The sequence below is a fragment of the Chiloscyllium punctatum genome, chromosome 23, assembly GCF_047496795.1.
Source record: "Chiloscyllium punctatum isolate Juve2018m chromosome 23, sChiPun1.3, whole genome shotgun sequence".
NCBI classification, from domain to species: Eukaryota; Metazoa; Chordata; class Chondrichthyes; order Orectolobiformes; family Hemiscylliidae; genus Chiloscyllium; species Chiloscyllium punctatum.
Window position 1 is genome coordinate 92,275,236 of NC_092761.1, and position 22,075 is coordinate 92,297,310.

Here is a 22,075-nt window from a genome sequence, read left to right on the forward strand (position 1 = left end):
CAGACCCTCTCAAAATAATTCAAGAAGGTAGCCTAACCGTAACTTTTTCTTATTTTAAAGATCGATGTGAAGTGTGTGTTCCAGATGTGATGCGACTGGTCAAACTATTCAACGTTAAGCTAAACAAAATTTATTCAAATACTATAGTTAAAATACAAACAAAAGAAAGAGGAATTTAGAATAACTTAACCATTTGAAAACTTAACCAAGTGATAGATACAGTATCTATTACTAACTAACTGTCCCAATACAGTAACTTTCCATTAACATATACCTTGGCAAAAAGGTAAATTCTGACACAGATTCTTACATGCAGTTTTCAATCTAGGAGGAAACAACATCAAAACAGAAAAAAGTAGCAGCTAGGAATCCAACCATTCTGAGACCCAAACAGCTTCTGACTGTCACAGCTACAAAAACTAGAACGCCTGATCTGAGAGAACTGGCCACTCTCCCTTCCATTGTTACAACTTGTTCTAAAAGACATCCTAAAAGCCTCCTAAATTGTTGACTTAGGCCATCTGCAGTAGTCAGTTCAGCAACTCTGCCTTTCCAACTTCTCAACAAAAATACTCAACACAAAATAACCTTTTTAAAGTGACAGCATTGTCACACTGCATATTGTCCAGATCTTGTTGATTAGTATATGGACTGCTTCAGTTTCTGAGGAGTCACGAGTAGTGCTGAACATTGTGTAATTAGCAGTGAACATCTCCACTTCTGGCCTGTAATGAAAGAAGAAAGGCTTTTGCCCGAAACGTCAACTGGATGCTGCCTGACTTGCTGTGCTTTTCCAGCACCACTCTCATCTAAACTCTATAATGAAAGAAGGTTATTGATGAAGCAGCTGAGGGTGTTGGGCCTAGGAGCTCCTGTAGATATATAGTGGAGCTGAGATGACTGACCTCCTACAACTGCAACTACATTCCAATGTGCCAATTATCACTCCAACCAGAGGAGAGTTTGCACTCCCTCCCCAACCCCACCATTCCCATTACCAAAATCCAGCAAATGTGACCTTGAGGTCAAGGACTGTCACTCTCACCTCACCACTGGAATTCAGCTTTTTGTTCCATTATTGAACCAAGGCTGTAATGGAAACCAAGCTGGGCGTCACTGAGCAGGTTACTGCTGAGCAGAAGCTGCTTCATAGCACCTTCCATCACTTCACTGATGATCGAGAGTATACTAGTGAGGTGATAATGACCAGGTTGCATCTGCCCTGCGTTTTTGCGTACAGGACATAAATGGGCAAGTTTTCACAATATCTGGTAGATGCCAGTGTTCTAACTATTCTGGAACAGCTTGGCTATACAAGCAGCCAAGTTCTGCAGCAGATGTCTTCAGTACTGTTACTGAAATGTTGTCAAGGTCCAGTGCCTTTGCAGTTTCCTATACCTCCAACAGCTTAGAGTCATAGAGATGTACAGCATGGAAACAGGCCCTTCAGTCCAACCTGTCCATGCCAACCAGATATCCCAACCCAATATCCCACCTGCCAGCACCTGGCCCATATCCCTCCAAACCCTTCTATTCATATACCCATCCAGATGCCTTTTAAATATTGCAATTGTACCAGCCTCCACCACTTCCTCTGACAGCTCATTCCATACAAGTACCACCCTTTGCGTGAAAAAGTTGCCTCTTAGGTCCCTTTTATATCTTTCCCCTCTCACCCTAAACCTATGCCCTCTAATATCACGTTGAATGAAACAAATTGGCTAAATTCGGAGATGCCGGTGTTGGACTAGGGTGTACAAAGTTAAAAATCACACAACACCAGGTTATAGTCCAACAGATTTAATTGGAAGCACACTAATGTTCGGAGCGACACTCCTTCATCAGGTGATTGTCACAACCACCTGATGAAGGAGTGTCGCTCCGAAAGCTAGTGTGCTTCCAATTAAACCTGTTGGACTATAACCTGGTGTTGTGTGATTTTTAAAATTGGCTGAAGATTGGTATTTGTGATGCTGGGGACTACTGGAGGAGGCCGAGATTGATCATCCACTCTATTTCTAACTGAGGATTACTGTGAATGCTTCAACTTTATCTTAGGCACTGCTGTGCTGGACTCTTCCATCATTGAGCATGTGCATATTTGTTGTACCTCCTCCTTCAGTGATTAACGCCAAGATGGCAGCAGCAAAGTAAGCAGCATATGGGCTCCTATGCCCAGGCTTGTCCTCTTTGTCTGCATTTTTAAAAAATTTTACTTTTACTTCTTCCCCTTTTTTTCTCAAACTTACACGATAGAGAGAGCTGTTCAATAGGAGGCAGCTTCTTCAGGAGCACCATGAAACTCGCTAACAGAGTCAGTCAGTCGGCCTGTGAAGCCTCGATTGAGACTTTTCCTTCTGTGTGGAGTGGGTCCCTGGCAGCAACACAGCGTAGGCAGGAAGCCTGGAACGGAACACTGGCAGGGAATGGTGCGGACTGGGAAGCCTGGAGCGGGACACTAGCTGCGGCATGGTGTAGCAGTGGAGAAGGAAAAGTTGGACTCTCTAAGTTTTCTTCTTTTAAATTCTATTGTAAGTTAATGTGAACAGTGCCCCGGTATGGGGATAGTACGCACTTTTCACTGTATTTTATATTGACAATAAAGCATACTCTGTTCGTCTATTCTATTCTAATTGCCTACCACCATTCATGACCAGATGTGGCAGGAGAACTTGGATCTGATCTGTTGATTGTGGGATGACTTAGCTCTGTCTATCACTTGCTGCTTATGCTGTTTGAGATTCAATTAGTCCCAGTAGCTCGGTGGTTAGCACCGCTGCCTCATAGCACCAGGTACCTGGGTTCAATTCCAGCTTCAGGCTACTATCTGTGTAGACACACATTCTCTCTGTGTCTGCATGGGTTTCCTCCCACAGTCTAAAAATGTGTAGGTTAGGTCAATTACCCATGGGAAATGCAGGGTTACCGGGGTAAGGGAGGGGGCTGAGTCTGGGTGGGATGCTCTTTGGAGAGTTGGTGTGGACTTGTTGGGCCAAATGGCCTGTTTCTGCGCTGTAGGGATTCTATAGTCCAGGTTGACACCTCATTTTCAGGTATGCTTGCTACCCCTGGTATACCCTCCTACACTCTCCATTGAACCCGGGTTGATCCCCTGGCTTGATGGTAATGGTTGAGTAGGGGATATGCTGGGCTATGAGGTTACAGATTCTGCTGGAGTAGAATTCTGTTGCTGTTGATGGTCCACAGTGCCTCATAGATGCCCAGCCTTAAGTTGCCAGATCTGTTTGAAGTCTGTCCCATTTAACACAGTGATAGTGCCACACAACACGATGTAAAGGCAGAACTTTGTCTCCACATGGACACTGGCAGTTTTCCAATCCTCTGAGGATGGTGACGTTTTCACACAGATGGTAATACCTGTAATGGTCTGAGCTGCGAGAGGAAATGGTGGAGGGTGGTACAATAACAATGTTTGAAAGGCATCAGAATGAGTATATGAATAGGAAAGGTTTAGAGAGATATGGGCCAAATGGTGGCAAATCATTCTAGATCAGTTTAGGATATCTGGTCGGCATGGATGTGTCAGACTGAAAGGTCTGTTTCCATGCTGTACATCTCTGTGACTGTAATTGTTAGGATTCTTGGAAGATTACAACCAGAGCATCCGCTATCTTTGTAGCTATTCTTTTAATATCTCTGATGTATTTCATCAGGCTCAGGGGACAGATTGGCTTTTAGCCCCATTAGTTTCCCAAGAGCATTTTTTTCTCTGGTAATGGTTATTATATTTATTTCCTCTCCCCTTTTTGCTCTTCATTATTTATTATTCTTGGAATGCTATTGGTGACTTCAATCATGAAACATTAGTCAACTCTTTTGCTATTTCCTGGTTCCCCATTATTTTTCCCCAGCCTCATTTTCTTTGGCTTTGCTTATCATTTTTATATATTTAAAAAGGGTGTTAAAGTTGCCTTGCTGTTACTTGCAAATTTACCTTCAAAGTATTTTTTCTCCTCTTTTTTAATTTTCTTGTTCATCTTTTGTTGGTTTTTATAATTTTATCAATACTCTGACTTAAGATGTTGTAGATTTTTTCTTTTAATTTGATGCAATCCTTAATTTCCTTGGCTAACCAAGGTTGGCTTACCCTCTTCCTGGAATCCATCTTTCTCACTGGGATGTACTTTTGTTGTGAATCATGAAATTTTTTTTACATAGAACGATCAAATTGTAAATAAAATTAATAAATAGTTAATGCTTTGGTGGTGTCAAATAGGGAAAAGAATGTTGCCCAGAACACCAGAACCAAGATACCAGAAGAATTCCTTCATTTTTCAAAAAGCTTCACTAAAATATCAGGACTGGAGCTGGTTTAACATTTCACAAGAGTAGCTCCATCATCAATACAGTACGCCAGATGTACCCACCTCGACAGTACTCTGACTCAAAAAAATAATGGATTCAACTCTTGCTGCAGGGCTCCAGCACAATTTCTAAGTTAAAATTTCAAAGCAAAACGCAGGGTGCACTGAACAGTAATAACTGCTCTCTTTCAGATGAGACATTTAACTAAGGCTGTTTCTGTCTACCAAGGGAGATTGCATGAATTATTTTAAAGAAAAGTGTGGAGGTTTCCTCATGTTCATTATCAATTAGCACCCAAAAAGCAATCATCACTTTGCTGTTTGTTGGAGCTAGGTGTGCGCAAATCTGCTGTCACATTTCCTACACTACAACTCTGACAATATTTCAAAGATGTTTAATTATCTGTAAAGGGTTTAGGGAGTTCCTGAAATCATGAAAAGTGCTACACAGATGTAAGTCTTTCTTCTTACAATAGCCATGGACTATGTAGTTCATCTCCCATTATATCTTCAGCAGCATTATGTTTATACATAACCTCACGACCTGCATTGAGGTTTGAATCCACAATATACAAACCCAGAGGGAGCAATTGATCCAAACTGACAATACAGTGAGTTAGAGCACAGTCTCACAATACTTACTAGCGATGCAGAAGTCTGCATTTACAATCTGCCACAATGCTTAATCTTTGATCCAAATCACATCGTACTACAGATTTGTGCAGTAACAAGTTGCATTGAGACAACATGTCTAACATAATAAAATGTTCTAAGGTGCATGAGACAAGAATAATTGAGTCCAAGAGGAGATACTAGGACAGGTGACTAAAAGCTTGGTGAGAGAAGGTTCTGAGGAGGAATTTGAAAGGCTTAGGGGAAGGAATTCCATAAATTAGCGCCTTGACTGCTGAATATTGAGGTACAAAACATGAGAGATCAAGAAGAACTTACGAGCTCTGAGAAGGTTACAGGGATTGAAGGAAAAGTCCAAGAAAAAATTTGAACATGATGATGAAATTCTTTTAAACTGAAGCTACTGAACCAGGATTGAATGGAGGTCAGTGGACATCGGAGAAGCCTCAGCAGAATGCCTGAGAATTAGAACCCAGGCACCTCAGCTTTGAACGGGCTCAACAATGCGAAGGCAGGATGATGGGAGGGCATGCCAGGAGAATACTAGAAGAGCTGGGTTCACTGGTAACATAAACATAGCTGAGGATTTCAGAAATAGATGATGCAGAGGCAATGAGTTGGTGAGGGAATTCTGAGGATGCTATCTGCTATAACCTTGCTGTGGACTCAAAAAAACCCTGATAAAATCTTAAAGTACTGCAGTCTACAGCCTCCCTTCCTGATGGGCACTGGAAGATGTAAATGATTAATTTTGTATGGCACTGTAAACTGCACCCTCTGGTGGTGATTTTTGACTGATTCACAACTTAGTACCCAGCCAGCTTGAATAATTTCCAAAATATATTCACATAAGTACTTTGAAAATATTAAATTTATTGATTTCACAGTGCTTCATTGGTTAAGTAAAGTGTGTATCAATTCATTCAGGATTCTTGGCTAGATAATATTTGAATCAAAAAAGTTAGGATAGTTGTGGGGGTAGGCCAAGCAAACAGGGTGGCCTATGGACATGTCCTTGTTTTCATGGTTAGTTGGTAGCATTTGGGCACTTTGGGCAGTTGAGGACTCTGGGTCTGTACTCAATGCAATTGAGAAGGATTAGGGGGAATCTCACTGAAACTTACAGAATCCTGAGAAGCCTGGATAGAGTGGATGTGGAGAAGATGCTTCCAACTATTAGGAGTCTTTTACAGGCCTCCTAATAGTCCTAGAATCGTTGAAGGATTGCGAAGATGATTCAGGAGAAGAGTGACAGTAATAGGGTGGTTGTTATGGGGGACTTTAACTTGCCTGATATTGATTGGGAAAGCTATAACTCAAGTTCGTTAGATGGGTCAGTGTATGTCCAATGTGTGCAGGAGAGTTTCCTGACACAATATGTAGATAAGCCAACAAGAGGTGAGGCCATACTGGATTTGGTTCTGGGTAACGAACCAGGCCAGGTGTTAGAACTAGAGGTAGGTGAGCACTTTGGGGACAGTGACCACAATTCGGTGATTTTTACTCTAGTGATGGAGAGGGATAAGTGTGTACTACAGGGCAAGAGTTATAGCTGGGGGCAGGGAAAGTATGATGCGTTGAGGCATGACTTTAGGATGTGTGGATTGGAAAAGTAGATTCCAAGGCAGGAGCGTAATTGATATGTGGAACTTGTTCAAGGAGCAACTATTGTGTGTCTTTGATAAGTACGTACCTATCAGGCAGGGAGGAAAGGGTCGTGTGAGGGAGCCATGGTTTAATAAGGAATTGGAATCCCTTGTTAAATGGAAGAGGGCGGCCTTTGTAAAGATGAGGCGTGAAGGTTCAATAGGGGCGATTGAGAGTTATAAGGTAGCCCGGAAGGACCTGAAGAGAGAGCTAAGAGCAGCAAGGAGGGGACATGAAAGGTCCTTAGTTGGTAGGATTAGGGAAAACCCTAAGGCTTTCTATCGGTATGTTAGGAATAAAAGAATGACTAGGGTAGGAATAGGTCCAATCAAGGATAGTAATGGGAAGTTGCGTGTGGAGGCTGAAGAGATTGGGGAGGCACTGAATGAATACTTTTCGTCAGTATTCACTCAGGAACAGGACATTGTTGTCGATATGAATACTGAGGCACGAATAAGTAGAATGGATGGCTTTGAGATATGTAGAGAAGAGGTGTTGGAAATTCTGGCAAGGGTGAAAATAGATAAGTCCCCTGGGCCTGATGGCATTTATCCTAGGATTCTCTGGGAAGCAAGGGAGGAGATTGCGGAGCCATTGGCCTTGATTTTTGTGTCCTCTTTGTCTACAGGAGTAGTGCCAGAGGACTGGAGGCTAGCAAACGTGGTTCCCTTGTTCAAGAAGGGGAGTAGGGATAATCCTAGTAACTATAGGCCAGTGAGTCTCACTTCTGTTGTGGGCAAAGTCTTAGAGAGAATTGTAAGGGATAGGATTTATGCACATCTGGATAAGAATAATGTGATCAAGGATAGTCAGCATGGTTTTGTGAAGGGCAGGTCGTGCCTCACAAACCTTATTGAATTCTTTGAGAAGGTGACTAAGGAGGTAGATGAGGGGAAAGCGGTAGATGTGGTATATATGGATTTTAGTAAGGCGTTTGATAAGGTCCCCCATGGTAGGCTACTGCAGAAAATACAGAGATATGGCATTGAGGGTGAGTTGGAGGTTTGGATTAGGAATTGGCTCTCTGGAAGAAGACAGAGGGTAGTAGTTGATGGCAAAGGTTCATCTTGGAGTGCCGTCACTAGCGGTGTTCCGCAAGGATCTGTTTTGGGACCATTGCTGTTTGTCATTTTTATAAATGACCTGGAGGAAGGGTTAGAAGGTTGGGTGAGCAAGTTTGCGGATGATACGAAAGTCGGAGGAGTTGTAGACAGTGAGGAAGGATGTGGCAGGTTACAGCGGGATATAGAGAAGCTGCAGAGCTGGGCAGAAAGGTGGCAAATGGAGTTCAATGTAGCTAAGTGTGAGGTGATTCACTTTGGTAAGAGTAACAAAAGATGGGGTACTGGGCTAATGGTCGGATACTTGGTAGTGTGGAAGAGCAGAGGGATCTTGGTGTCCATGTACACAGATCTCTGAAAGTTGCCACCCAGGTAAATAGTGCAGTGAAGAAGGCATATGGTGTACTGGCTTTTATTGGTAGAGGAATTGAGTTCCGGAGTCCTGAGGTCATGCTGCAGTTGTATAAGACTCTGGTGCGGCCGCATCTGGAATATTGTGTGCAGTTTTGGTCGCCATACTATAGGAAGGATGTGGAGGCACTGGAACGGGTGCAGAGGAGGTTTACCAGGATGTTGCCTGGTATGGTAGGAAGATCCTATGAGGAAAGGCTGAGGCACTTGGGGCTGTTTTCATTGGAGAAAAGAAGGTTTGGGGTGACTTGATAGAGGTGTACAAGATGATTAGGGGGTTAGATAGGGTTGACAGTGAGAACCTTTTTCCACGTATGGAGTCAGCTATTACAAGGGGGCATAGCTTTAAATTAAGGGGTGGTAGATATAGGACTGATGTTAGGGGTAGGTTCTTCACTCAGCAAGTCATAAGTAGCAGTGGTGGACTCTCCCTCTTTATGGGTATTTAAGCGGGCATTGGATAGGTATATGGAGGATAGTGGGTTAGTGTAGGTTAGGTGGGCTTTGATCAGCGCAACATCGAGGGCCGAAGGGCCTGTACTGCGCTGTATTCTTCTATGTTCTATGTTCTAACTCATAGGAGACACTAGGGCCTGAGGGAACAGAGTCAGGGCAAAGGGACAATCATTGGAACTGAGGTGAGGATTAATTTCTTCAGCTAGAGGGTGGTGAAAATGTGAAACTCATTGCCGCAGAACGCTGTGAAGGGCAAGTCATTGAGTGTATTTAAGACAGAGATGTTTAGGTTCTTGATTAGTTTGGGGATAGAGTCATAGAAATGTATAGCACGGGAACAGACCCTTTGGTCCAACTCGTCCATGCCAACCAGATATCCTAACTAATCTATCATTTGACCCATATCCCCTCGAAATCCTTCCTAAACATATACTCATCCAGATGCCTTTTAAATCCTGCAGTTGTATCAGCCTCCACCACTTCCTTTGGCAGATCATCCCATACGTGCAGCAGTCTCTGTGTGAAAACGTTGTCCCTTACGTCCCTTTTAAATCTTTTCCCTCTCACCTTAAATCAATGCCCTCAAGTTTTGATTCCCCCTACCCTGAGGAAAAGGACCTTGGCTATTCACCTTATCCATGCCCCTCCCAATTTTCCACAAGGTTACCCCTCAGGTGCCTCCAATCTAGGGAAACTATTGCCAGCTTATTCAGCCTTTCCCTATAGCTCAAAGTCTCCAAACCTGAAATTAAGGATATACTGATGACCATGAAATCATTGTCAATTATTGGAAAAACACATCTGGTTCACTAATGTCCTTCAGGGAAGGAAATCTGCCAACCTCCCCTGGTCTGGCCTAGATTTGACTCCAGACTGACAGCAATATGATTGACTCTGAATTGCCCTCTGAAATGGCCTAGCAAGCTATTCAGGTGTACCAGTTGCTACAGAGTCTTAAAGAAATGAGAGTGGACAGATCACCAGGCATCGACCGAGGCACCAGAAGAGACAACAATAGAAACAGCCCTGTCAACCCTGCACAGTCCTCCTCACTAACATCTGGGGGCTACTGTCAACATTGGGAAAGCCATCTCACAGACTAGTCAAGAAACAGCCTGATACAGTCATACTCACAGAATCATATCTTACAGACAATGTCCCAGACACCACCACCACCATCTCTGGATATGTCCTGTCCCACCGGCAGGACAAACCCAGCAGAGGAGGCAGCACAGTCAAGAGGGAGTTGCTCTGGGGGTCCTCAACATTGATGCCAGACTCCATTAAGTCTTGTGGCTTCAGGTTAAACATGGGCAAGGAAACCTCGTGCTGATTACCACGTACCGTCCTCCCTGAGCTAATGAATCGATACTCCTCTACATTGAACAACACTTCGAGGAAGCACTGAGGATGGCGAGGGAATAAGGCATACTCTGAGTGGGGGATTTCAATGTCCATCACCAAGAATGGCTCAGCAGCGGTACTACTGTTCAAGCTGGTACAACTGCAGCATTCAAGGACATAACTGCTAGACTGGGTCTGCGGCAAGTGGTGAGGGAACCAACAAGAGGGAAAACATTCTTGACCTCATTCTTAAAAATCTGCTGGCTGCGGATACATCTGTCCATGACAGTATTGGTAGGAGTGACCACCGCACAATCCTTGTGGAGACAAAATCTCACCTTCATATTGAGAGTGACCTCCATCATGTTGTGTGGCACTAACACCATGCTCAATGGGACAGACTTTGAACAGATCTAGCAACTCAAGACTGGGCATCCATGAGGCACTGTGGCCATCAACAGCAGCAGAACTGTACTCCAGCAGAATCTGTAACCTCATGGCCTGGCATATCCCCCACTCAACCATTACCATCAAGCCAAGGGATCAACCTTGGTTCAATGGAGAGTGCAGGAGGGTATGCCAGGGGCAGCACCAGGCAAACCTGAAAATGAGATGTCAACCAGTTGAAGCGTGTCAAACAACATAAGCTAAGCGATCCCACAACCAACGGATCAGATCTAAGCTCTGCAGTCCAGCCACATCCAGTCGTGAATGGTGGTGGATAATTAAACAACTCACTGGAGGAGAAGGCTCCACAAATATCCCCATCCTCAATGATGGAGGAGCCCAGCACATTAGGGCAAAAGATAAGGCTGTAGCTTTCACAGCAATCTTCAGCTAGAAGTAGCAAGTGGATGACCTACCTTGGCCTCCTTCAGTGGCCCCCAGCATTACAGATACCAAGCTTCAGCCAATTCAATTCACATCACGTGACATTAAGAAACAGCTGGAGACACTGAATACTGCAAAGGCTAAGGGCCCTGACAACATTCTGGCAATTGTACTGAAGGCTTGTGCTCTAGAACCTGTTGCACCCCTAGCCAAACTGTTCCAGTACAGTTACAACACTGATACCTACCAGACAATGTGGAACATTACCCAGGTATGTCCTGGACATAAAAAGCAGGACAAATCCAAATGAACCAATTACCGCCCCATCAGTCTACTCTCGATCATCAGTAAAGTGATGGAAGGTGTCAAAAACAGTGCTATCAAGCAGCACCTGCTCAGTAATAATCTGCTCAGTGACGCCCAGTTTGGGTTCTGCCAGGGCCACTCAGCTCCTGACCTCATTACAGTCTTGGTTCAAACATGGACAAAAGAGCTGGATTCCAGAGGGTAGGGAAAGAGACAGCCCTTAACATCAAGGCTGCATTTGACCCAGTGGGGCATCAAGGAGCCACACGATGTATCAGGTGCAATCTCTCCCTCGGTTAGAGTCATACCTGGCACATAGGAAGATGGTCGTGGTTCTTGGAGATTAGTTATCTCAATTCCAGGACATCCCTGCAGGAGTTCTTCAGGGTAGTGTCCCAGGCACACCCATCTTCAGCTGCTTCATCAAAGACTTTTCCTCCATCATAAGGTCAGAAGTGGAATGTTTGCTGATGATTGCACAATGTTCAGCACCATTCACGACTCCTCAGATACCGAAGCAATCCATGTTCAAAGCAACAAGATCTGGACAGTAGCATTCATGTCACAAACATGCTAAGCTATGACCATCGCCAATAAGAGATAATCTAATCACCGCCACCCCTTGACATTCAATGGTGTTACCATTTCTGAATCTCCCAGTATCAACATCCTGGGGATTATTAACCAAAAACTCAACTGCACTCACCCATAAACACAGTGGCTACAAGAGCAGGTCACAGGCTAGGAATACTGTGCCAAGTAACTCACCTCCTGATTCCCCGGAGCCTGTCCACTATCTACAAGGCACAAATCAGGAGTGTTAAGGAGAAAGCAGCCCACTTGATTGGCACCAAATCCACTCCCTCCATCACCGACACTCAGTAGCAGCAATGTGTACTATCTACAAGATGCACTATAGAAACTCACCAAGGATCCTCAGACAGCACCTGCTGTATTCCTGATGAAGGGCTTTTGCCCAAAACGTCGATTTTACTGCTCCTCAGATGCCGCCTGAACTGCTGTGCTTTTCCAGCACCACTAATCCAGAATCTGGTTTCCAGCACCAGCAGTCATTGTTTTTACCTCAGGCAGCACCTTCCAAACCCACAGCCACTTCCATCTAGAAGGACAAGGATGATAGATAAATGAAAACATCACCTCCTTCAAGTTCCTTTCCAAACCACTCACCATCCTGAATTGGAAATATATCAGGAGGAGAAAATAAGGACTGCAGATGCTGGAGGTCAGAGTCAAGAGTGTGTTACTGGGAAAGAACAACAGGTCAGGCAGCATCCGAGGAGCAGGAGAATTGACGTTTCGGACATAAGCCATTCATCAGGATTCCTGACGAAGCTTATGCCCGAAACGCCGACTGTGCTTTCCCAGCAACACACTTTCAACCTGGAAATATATCACTATTCCTCTGTTGTCGCTGGGTCAAAATCCTGGAATTCTCTCTCTAAGGGTATTGTGGATCAACCAAAAGCAAGTGGACTGCAGTAGCTCAAGAAAGCAAGTCACCACTACCTTCTCAAGGGCAACTAGATATGGGCAATAGATATTGGCCAGTCAGCAATATCCACATCCACAAATAAATAACTCTTTAAAACCTTTAAATCCTTGCAAATCTTTTCTGATCAAATGTTACAGGGAGAAAGCACGGAAATGGGGTTGAGAAGCACACAAGCATGATCGAACAGTAGATCAGAGTTCGTGGTCTGAATGACCTAATTCTGCTCCCATATCTCGTCATCTTATGGCATGTGATTTGAGAAAATAGCCACTTTGAAAACTGCTCTGTGCATTTTTGACAACAATACAACCTTAAGTAAATAAGCAAATTTGCTAAATTCCCAGTGGTCGCTCCACTGTCACCCCAGGAGGAAAACAGCACAGCATGACAAGCTCAAACCCTCTGATTACTGGCCCTCTCACTTTAAACCTATGCTCTCCAGCTTTGGAGTCCACTACCATGGGAAAATAGCCCTGGCCTATTCAGCCTCTCCCTCCAACCCTGACAACACCCGTGTAAATCTTTTCTGAACCCTTTCAAGTTTCACTTCCTATAGCAGGGAGACCAAAATTGCACACAGTACTCCAATTGTGACCCAACCAATCCCATACAACTGCAACATAGAGTCATACAGACGTACAGCATGGAAACAGACCCTTCGGGATCAACTAACTCCCATTCTCAATGCAATGACCAACTACAGCAAGCATACCAAACACCTTCTTCACTATCCTGTCTAGCTGCAAATCAATTGTCAAGGAACTTTGTACCTGCACTCCATGTTCTCTTTCTTCAACAACACTCCCAGGACTCTACCATTAAGTGGAAAAGTCCTGCCCTGATTTGCCTTTCGCAAATGCAGCACCTTGCCTCCCTTTCTGTGTCTGCTGCAAATTCCCTCTATCTTTTCCTGGCTCAGTCACTGATAGTTCACACTCACTCCTAAACCAAATCTAAGGAAAGATTCAGCTGCACAATGCGGCCTGGTCATGGCACCAATTAATTAAGCAAATATTTGAAAGATATTTTGGTCCAGGAGAAGTTATATGTTAGGCTGGGTGACACAGGAGCTGTAACTTACTGATGTCTTCCTGGGTTGGTTGACAATGACAGCACTGAACTGGAAGATCAAAAAAAAGTTAGTGAATGTTTTATCGGCAGACTGAAAATTTCGTCCTCCAGCCAGTGCCCAATGCCCTCGGTCAGCACCCCCTCCCCACCCTGGGTCAGTGCTCCTTTACCCCCCCCCCCCCCGGGTCAGTGCCCCTTACCCCCCCCCCCCGGGTCAATGCCCCTTACCCCCCCCCCCCGGGTCAGTGCCCCTTACCCCCCCCCCGGGTCAGTGCCCCTTACTGCTCCTCCCCCCCCTCTCCCGGGTCAGTGCCCCCTACCCCCCTCCCCCCCCAGGTCAGTGCCTCCTTACCCCCCCCCCGGGTCAGTGCCCCCTACCCCCCACCCACCGGGTCAGTGCCCCCTACCCCCCCCCCCCCGGGTCAGTGCCCCCCTCCCCCGGGTCAGTGCCCCTTACTCCCCACCCCACCCCCCCCGGGTCAGTGCCCCTTACTCCCCACCCCCCCCCCGGGTCAGTGCCCCTTACTCCCCACCCCCCCCCCCCCGGTCAGTGCCCCTTACTCCCCACTCCCCACCCCCCCCCCCGGGTCAGTGCCCCTTACTCCCCACCCCCCCCCCGGGTCAGTGCCCCTTACTCCCCACCCCCCCCCGGGTCAGTGCCCCTTACTCCCCACCCCCCCCCCCGGGTCAGTGCCCCTTACTCCCCACCCCCCCCCCCGGGTCAGTGCCCCTTACTCCCCCCCCCCCCCGGGTCAGTGCCCCTTACTCCCCACCCCCCCCCCCCCCCACCCGGGTCAGTGCCCCTTACTCCCCACCCCCTCCCCCGGGTCAGTGCCCCTTACTCCCCCTCCCCCGGGTCAGTGCCCCTTACTCCCCCCCCCCCGGTCAGTGCCCCCTGCCCCCCACCCCTCCCCACCCCTCGGCCTGACCTGTGCAGCGGCCGTGCCCCGGGGCCTGTGCCACCTTGAGCCGCTGTTTGATGTCCCCGGACACCAGGCGGGACTCCAGCGGCGGCTGCAGGGACAGCGAGCTCCAGAACACTTTGGCGTAGGCCACGTCCTCAGCCGCGGAGCCGGTGAACACGGTGAACCTGGAGCGGTCCTCAGCCTCCGGATCCGAGCCCGAGCCCGAGCCCGGACCTGGCTCCTCCGCCATACCCGGGCCTGGGGAAACCCCGTGGCAACGGCCTGGCGTCTGGGGCCTCTCCATGGCAACGGCCCGAGGCCTCTCCATGGCAACGGCCAGGCGTCTGGGGCCTCTCCATGGCAACGGCACGAGGCCTCTCCATGGCAACGGCCAGGAGTCAGGGGCCTCTCCATGGCAACGGCCTGGCGTCAGGGGCCTCTCCATGGCAACGGCCCGAGGCCTCTCCATGGCAACGGCCAGGAGTCTGGGGCCTCTCCATGGCAACGGCCCGAGGCCTCTCCATGGCAACGGCCAGGAGTCAGGGGCCTCTCCATGGCAACGGCCCGAGGACTCTCCATGGCAACGGCCAGGAGTCAGGGGCCTCTCCATGGCAACGGCCCGAGGACTCTCCATGGCAACGGCCAGGAGTCCAGGGACTGTCCTGGGAAATAGCCACCACTTTCTCTTGGAATGAGACTTGAATTAAACAGTAAATGCCATTATTGAGATGCCAGCCCGGCTGACATGGTGTTGGTGAGTTTATAAAAGCAGGGTCAGGAATCACACCAAACCAGGTGGGAGGTGAGGACAGGGCAGCGCTCTGAAAGTGTGTGCTTTAACCTCTGACCGTGTCTGACCTCGGCTGACTATAACCTGCTGAGGTGTTTTATTCTGACCTTGTCCACTCCAGTCCAACACCAGCACCTCCCCATCATAACTACCATGGACACTGTTAGAAAGCAGGGAGTCCCTTGTGTCATTGACGGGATGGTCCCGCTGCTATGCGGATACCAAGGGCTGGTTCCTGAAGAAGGGCTGATGCCCAAAACGTCGATTCTCCTGCTCCTTGGATGCTGCCTGACCTGCTGCGCTTTTCCAGCAACACATTATCAGCTCTGATCTCCAGCATCTGCAGTCCTCACTTTCTGCTGGGTCATGCCTATCAATTACTGAAGCAGAAATAAATACCCTTCCATCTGCTGAGCTGCCTGTCTATTATCCCGTTTTCATAAAGAGTCTCCAGACTCAAAACGTAAACTCTGCTTCCTCTGCACAGATACTGCCAGACCTGCTGAGTGTCTCCAGCAATTTCCGTTTTTGTTTCAAATTTCCAGCATCCGAAATTCTTTGTTTTATATTATTAATATATTGGCGTACTGTGCGGTAAAATATTACCAACTTTTCATTGTTTAGAACAAGATTTAGGTCACCTCATTTCTTGTTTTCTCACACACAGGTCCTTCTGTGAACTAGTTCCCAACAACAATTTAGGAAGCTTCATGAGAAAAGGGCACAACTGGGAACGAAAGACTCACATTGGTATCGCTTGGGAGATAGAGTGCAAAACAGAAAATTGTAGATAGTGAGCAAGATGCTCGAGTTTATTATCAAGGATTTTATCACAGAGCACTTACAAAACAGTGGCAAAATCAAACAAAGTCTGCATGGATTTACAAAATGGAAATGGTGCTTGACAAGTCTACTGTAGGGCAGTCCAGAACCAGGCGTTATAGTTTAGGATGAGGTGAAACATTAGAAGAAATTTCTTCTATGCCTGAGTCTAATGAATTCACTACCACAGAAAATTGTTGAGGCCAAAACATTATGTGTCTTCAAGAAGGCTATTATGGCTAAATGGATCAAGGGATATAGTGGAAGGGCAGGATTTGGGTATTGAGCTCGATGATCAGCTGTGATCATATTGAATCTTGCATTTTGACTCAGGATTGGTGATAGAGTCTCATGTCAGTGTGTGTGAGATTTAGATGCTGTACATTTAGAGATGTACAGCACGGAAGCCTAGAGATGTACAGACCCCTTCCGTCCAACTCATCCATGCCAATCAAATATCCCAAATTAATTCAATCCCATTTGTCAGTACTTGGTCCATATCCCTCGAAATCCTTTCTGTAACTTGCTGGTGCACCCATGTATCTGCTGCCTTTGTCCTTCTAGATGGAAGTGGTCATGGGTTTGGGAGATTTTTGTGGATCTTTGGTGAATTTTTGCAGAGCACCTTGTAGATAATGCAAATTGCTGCTACTGAACATCGGCGGTGCACAGAGTGGATGCTTGTGGATGTGATGCCAATCAAGTGACTGCTTTGACCTGGATGATGTCAAGCTTCTTGAGTGTTGTTGGAGCTGAATCCATCCAGGCAAGTGGGGAGTATTCCGTCACACTCCTGATTTGTGCCTTGTGGATTGGCAATGGGGGGGGAGTGGGGTGTTAAGGGAACGATATTGAGAGAGGGTGAGGTGGGAATAGGCCGGGAAATGAGTTATTCTGGAAAGAATCTTCAGCCTCTGTCCTGTTCTTGCAACCTTTGTATTTGTTTCATTGATGTGTTTCCCTTTCTGTAGCTTGATGTTAATACAGTACTGTACTGGAAAACTATCAACCTCAGCTCTGACGCCTGTCATAGCGATGAGAGCAAACACTCACTCAGCATTTACAGATACATGTATCAGTCTGCCTGTATTGATGAGCGGGTATAGTGGAAGAAGGGTTTGAGGTGGGGGGAAAGGCTGATTGTAAACTATCTTTATCATCAGGATTAAATTGAAATCCAAAATGCATTCTTGCTATTTTGAACAAGAGCAGTGGCGTTCTGCTTACGTCCTGGTCAACATTTCTTTCAATCCCTGAATCGGGGATCTGGTCATCACGACATTGTTACGGATAGGATTCTGCTGTGCACAAGTGACAGGCGCTTTCCTGTGCTGTAGAATGATTATACACGTTATTAGGTAAAAACAATGACTGCAGATGCTGGAAACCAGATTCTGGATTAGTGGTGCTGGAAGAGCACAGCAGTTCAGGCAGCATCCGACGAGCAGTAAAATCGAGGTTTCAGGCAAAAGCCCTTCATCAGGAATAAAGGCAGAGAGCCTGAAGCATGGAGAGATAAGCTAGAGGAGGGTGGGGAGAAAGTAGCATAGAGTACAATAGGTGAATGGGGGAGGGGATGAAGGTGATAGATCGGGGACCGGGGGAGGGTGGAAAGGAAGATAGGCAGGTAGGACAAGTCATGGGGACAGTGCTGAGCTGGAAGTTTGGAACTGGGGTGAGGTGGGGGAAGGGGAAATGAGGAAACTGTTGAAGTCGACATTGATGCCCTGGAGTTGAAGTGTTCTGAGGCAGAAGATGAGGCGTTCTTCCTCCAGGCGTTTGGTGGTGAGGGAGCGGCGGTGAAGGAGGCCCAGGACCTCCATGTCCTAGACAGAGTGGGAGGGGGAGTTGAAATGTTGGGCCACAGGGCGGTGTGGTTGATTGGTGCGGGTGTCCGGAGATGTTCCCTAAAACACTCTGCTAGGAGGCGCCCAGTCTCCCAAATGTAGAGGAGACCGCATCGGGAGCAACAGATGCAATAAATCATATTAGTGGATGTGCAAGTAAAACTTTGATGGATGTGGAAGGCTCCTTTAGGGCCTTGGATGGAGGTGAGGGAGGAGGTGTGGGCGCAGGTTTTGCAGTTCCTGCAGTGGCAGGGGAAGGTGCCAGGATGGGAGGGTGGGTTGTAGGGGGGACGTGGATCTGACCAGGTAGTCACGGAGGGAACAGTCTTGGCGGAAGGCGGAAAGGGGTGGGGAGGGAAATATATCCCTGGTGGTGAGGTCTGTTTGGAGGTGGCGGAAATGTCAGCGGATGATTTAGTTTATGCAAAGGTTGGTAGGGTGGAAGGTGAGCACCAGGGGCGTTCTGTCCTCGTTATGGTTGGAGGGGTGGGGTCTGAGGGCGGAGGTGTGGGATGTGGACGAAATGCATTGGAGGGCATCTTTAACCACGTGGGAAGGGAAATTACAGTCTCTAAAGAAGGAGGCCATCTGGTGTGTTCTGTGGTGGATTGGTCCTTCTGGGAGCAGATACGGTGGAGGCGGAGCAATTGGGAATACGGGATGGCATTTTTGCAGGAGTTAGGGTGGGAAGAGGTGTAATCCAGGTAGCTGTTGGAGTCGGTGGGTTTGTAAAACATGTCAGTGTCAAGTCGGTCATCACTAATGGAGATGGAGAGGTCCAGGAAGGGGAGGGAGGTATCAGAGATGGTCCAGGTAAATTTAAGGTCAGGATGGAATGTGTTGGTGAAGTTGATGAATTGCTCAACTTCCTCGCGGGAGCATGAGGTGGCGCCAATGCAGTCATCAATGTAACGGAGGAAGAGGTGGGGAGTGGTGCCGGTGTAATTACGGAAGATCAACTGCTCTACATAGCCAATAAAGAGACAGGCATAGCTGGGGCCCATACGTGTGCCCATGGCTACGCCTTTGGTCTGGAGGAAGTGGGAGGATTCAAAGGAGAAATTGTTAAGGGTGAGGACCAGTTTGGCCAAACGAATGAGAGTGTCAGTGGAAGGGTACTGTTGGGGACGTCGGGAGAGGAAAAAATGGAGGGCTTGGAGGCCCTGGTCATGGCGGATGGAGGTGTAGAGGGATTGGATATCCATGGTGAAGATAAGGCGTTGGGGGCCGGGAAACGGAAGTCTTGGAGGAGGTGGAGGGCGTGGGTGGTGTCTCAACTTATGTGGGGAGTTCCTGGACTAGGGGGGAGTAGGACAGTGTCGAGGTAGGTAGAGATGAGTTCAGTGGGGCAGGAGCATGCTGAGACAATGGGTCGGCCAGGGTGGTCAGGCTTGTGGATCTATTACACGGAGCTGTTGATTGTAAAAAGCTTTGGGATACCTTGAGATGGGGAAGGCGTCTTTCTTCTGATTTATGCAAGTTCCAAAAACATCCGCTTGTCCCAAAAACCCATCCCATTGCCGATATTTCCGCCAAATTCACAGCAAGGGTCCAAACGTAAAGCGGAACGGAATGTTCCCTGGAATTCGCTTGCACGGAAAACTTAGCCTCTGAAAGAGGCTCGTGTTGCGCTTTATCAAACCCACCCAGCAAGTGGAGAAATATTCACCTGGGCATGACCCGGACAGAAAGGAGTGTCAGGCTGTGAAGAAAGTGAGGCGAGCCTTGGAACCTGTGGCTTTGAGTCCGTCCAGTCGCCCACCATTATCGATAGTCCCGCTCAACTGCGGAATTTCCCTCTCCACCACTCCTGCTCTATTGCAATCCTAATTCCCCCTCCTGTCCCGATCCCAATCCCCTTTCACCTCCCGCCCAACCTAATCCCTATTCCTTTTCCCCTCTCGCCCATCACAATCCCAATCTCTGTTTCCTCCCCTACTGCCGCATCCCAAGCCTTGTCCCACCTCCTGTTCCATCCCAATCCCTATCCCCTTGTCTGACCCGCCTGCCCCAATCCCAGCCCACGCCCCCTCCTGTCCCCATCTCAATTCTTATTCCCCCCTCCCATGCCCCATCCCAACCCCAATTCCTATTCCTATTCTCGCTGCTGCCTCTCGATATTTGTTTTTCCTGGTGGTTTCCCAGAGAAATTCTTCAAAGGTTACACTTCCAAGTTGACCTTGTGCTGAGGACGAGTCACTTGACCTTGATTTCTCTCCATAGATACTGCCTGACCTGCTGTGCTTTTCCAGCAACTTCTGCTTTTGTCATTGACCTTGTGCTGAGCTCAGAATCAGTTCATCAAATACAGAGGAGTTGTGTTCTTTTTATTTACGCGCATTACACTAAGTGAACAGAAATCGACACCATCCCCTCTTTCATTCTCAACAGTTTAACCAACAGAAATCAGTTGGAGAAATGCGCCTCCCTTTTCAAAACGGGAACAACAATTTAAAGCGGACAGACTTGTTGAAGTTAGGGTCCTGTAGCTGGTGCTAACTCGGTGGGTTGCAGTGTCTGTCACCGTCCGGCTCCTTCGTCCTTCAGAGCGGTTTCGGTCCTCACCTCCCGCGCTGCGGTAGCAACCTGTTCACCTGGCTGTGTGGTTAGTGATTGCTTGGTTAGCGGTTACCAATCAGCTAACTACACTGCCTGGCAACCAGGCGTTTACTAAATACAACAGACACTGGAGTCCAGCAGCGAAACCGACACAGAATCCGACCGGGGCGGGAAAGACAGCGTGAAATTACCAGATACAATAATGTGAACCCTAACCCCCCTCTGCTCCAAACAGCTCGGGCTAAAAACAACTTCCGCACCGTTTGACCATTAATATTAACGGGCTCTTCCGAAATGTAACCAATGACATTTTGCCAAAGAAACCCTGACAGTTAATTCGATACAAGATATAAATAAAAACAGAAATTGCTGGAAAAGCTCACCAGATCTGGCAGCATCTGTGCAGAGAAATCAGAGTTAATGTTTCAGATCCGGCGACCCTTCCTCTGGGAAACGCTAACTCTGATTTCTCTCTATAGATGCTGCCAGACCTGGTGAGCTTTTCCAGCAATTTCTGGGTTTTTTTCTTTCTGATTTACAGCATCCGCGGTTCTTTCAGTTTTTATTCGACAGAAAACATTTCACATTTCTCTCCAATCTCAGAGGAAACTCCACGAAATGAAGTTGTAAAATTGATCAAATGGGTGACTTTATTCACCCGAAGCTGCTGAGACAGAAACAGCTCCTGATATCCGAGTTGGACCCTGAGCCTGGGACAGACACATCACTCAGACACACGCCGGTCCAATCTTTCAAACTCCATCTCTGGAGAACGGCATCCTCCCGGGAAATGGGCAAACTTTTCCAAGGAATTGGAAATCCAGGGGAAGAAGTTACTCCAGAGCGGGAGCGAGCTGAGGGGGAGGTGCCAGTATTCCCGTGGATTGGGGGGTGGGGATGGGGGGTGGGTCAGCCTGCTGGGGGAGGGGCTGCTGCAGATTGCCGGCCTGTTTTGATGGTAGTGTGAGTAGCGATTGTCCCAATCCCACTGGCAATCAGCTAACTACACTGCCTGCAAACCAGGCCCCTCCCGCAACCCCCGGGGCCTCTCCCCCATTCCCTCCCCCACCCCCCCGGGGCCTCTCCCCCATTCCCTCCCCCCACCCCCCCGGGGCCTCTCCCCCATTCCCTCCCCCACCCCCCCGGGGCCTCTCCCACATTCCCTCCCCCCACCCCCCCGGGCCCCCCCCCCCCCTTCCCTCCCCCCACCCCCCGGGGCCTCTCCCCCATTCCCTCCCCCCCCCCCCGGGGCCGCTCCCTCTCCCCACCCCCGTCTCTCCCCCTTCCCCCCCCGTCTCTCCCCCACCCGTCCCCCGGGTCCCTCACCACCCGTCCCCCTCGGGTCTCTCTCCCCCCCCCCCTCGGGTCTCTCTCCCCCCTCCCGTCTCTCTACCCCCCCCCCTCGGGTCTCTTCCCCCCCCCCCTCGGGTCTCTCTCCCCCCCCCCTCGGGTCTCTCTCCCTCCCCCCCCCCCCTCGGGTCTCTCTCCCTCCCCCCCCTCGGGTCTCTCTCCCTCCCCCCCCCCCTCGGGTCTCTCTCTCCCCCCCCCCCCTCG

The 22,075-nt window shown here is 48.2% G+C and overlaps 1 protein-coding gene across 2 annotated transcripts in view; it reads right to left on the reverse strand.

The window, feature by feature from the left end:
• The window catches only part of hoatz (HOATZ cilia and flagella associated protein), a 63,230-nt gene extending 48,385 nt beyond the window's left edge, over positions 1-14,845 (reverse strand). For both annotated transcript variants that reach the window (XM_072593513.1, XM_072593512.1), the window contains exons 1-2: positions 14,528-14,845; positions 13,609-13,647 (exon numbers count right to left, since the gene is read on the reverse strand). In XM_072593513.1, coding sequence (XP_072449614.1) covers positions 13,609-13,647; positions 14,528-14,831 — 343 coding nt within the window. In that variant the 5' untranslated portion in view covers positions 14,832-14,845. The remainder of the gene's footprint in view (positions 1-13,608; positions 13,648-14,527) is intronic.
• Between the last annotated feature and the right edge of the window lie 7,230 nt (positions 14,846-22,075).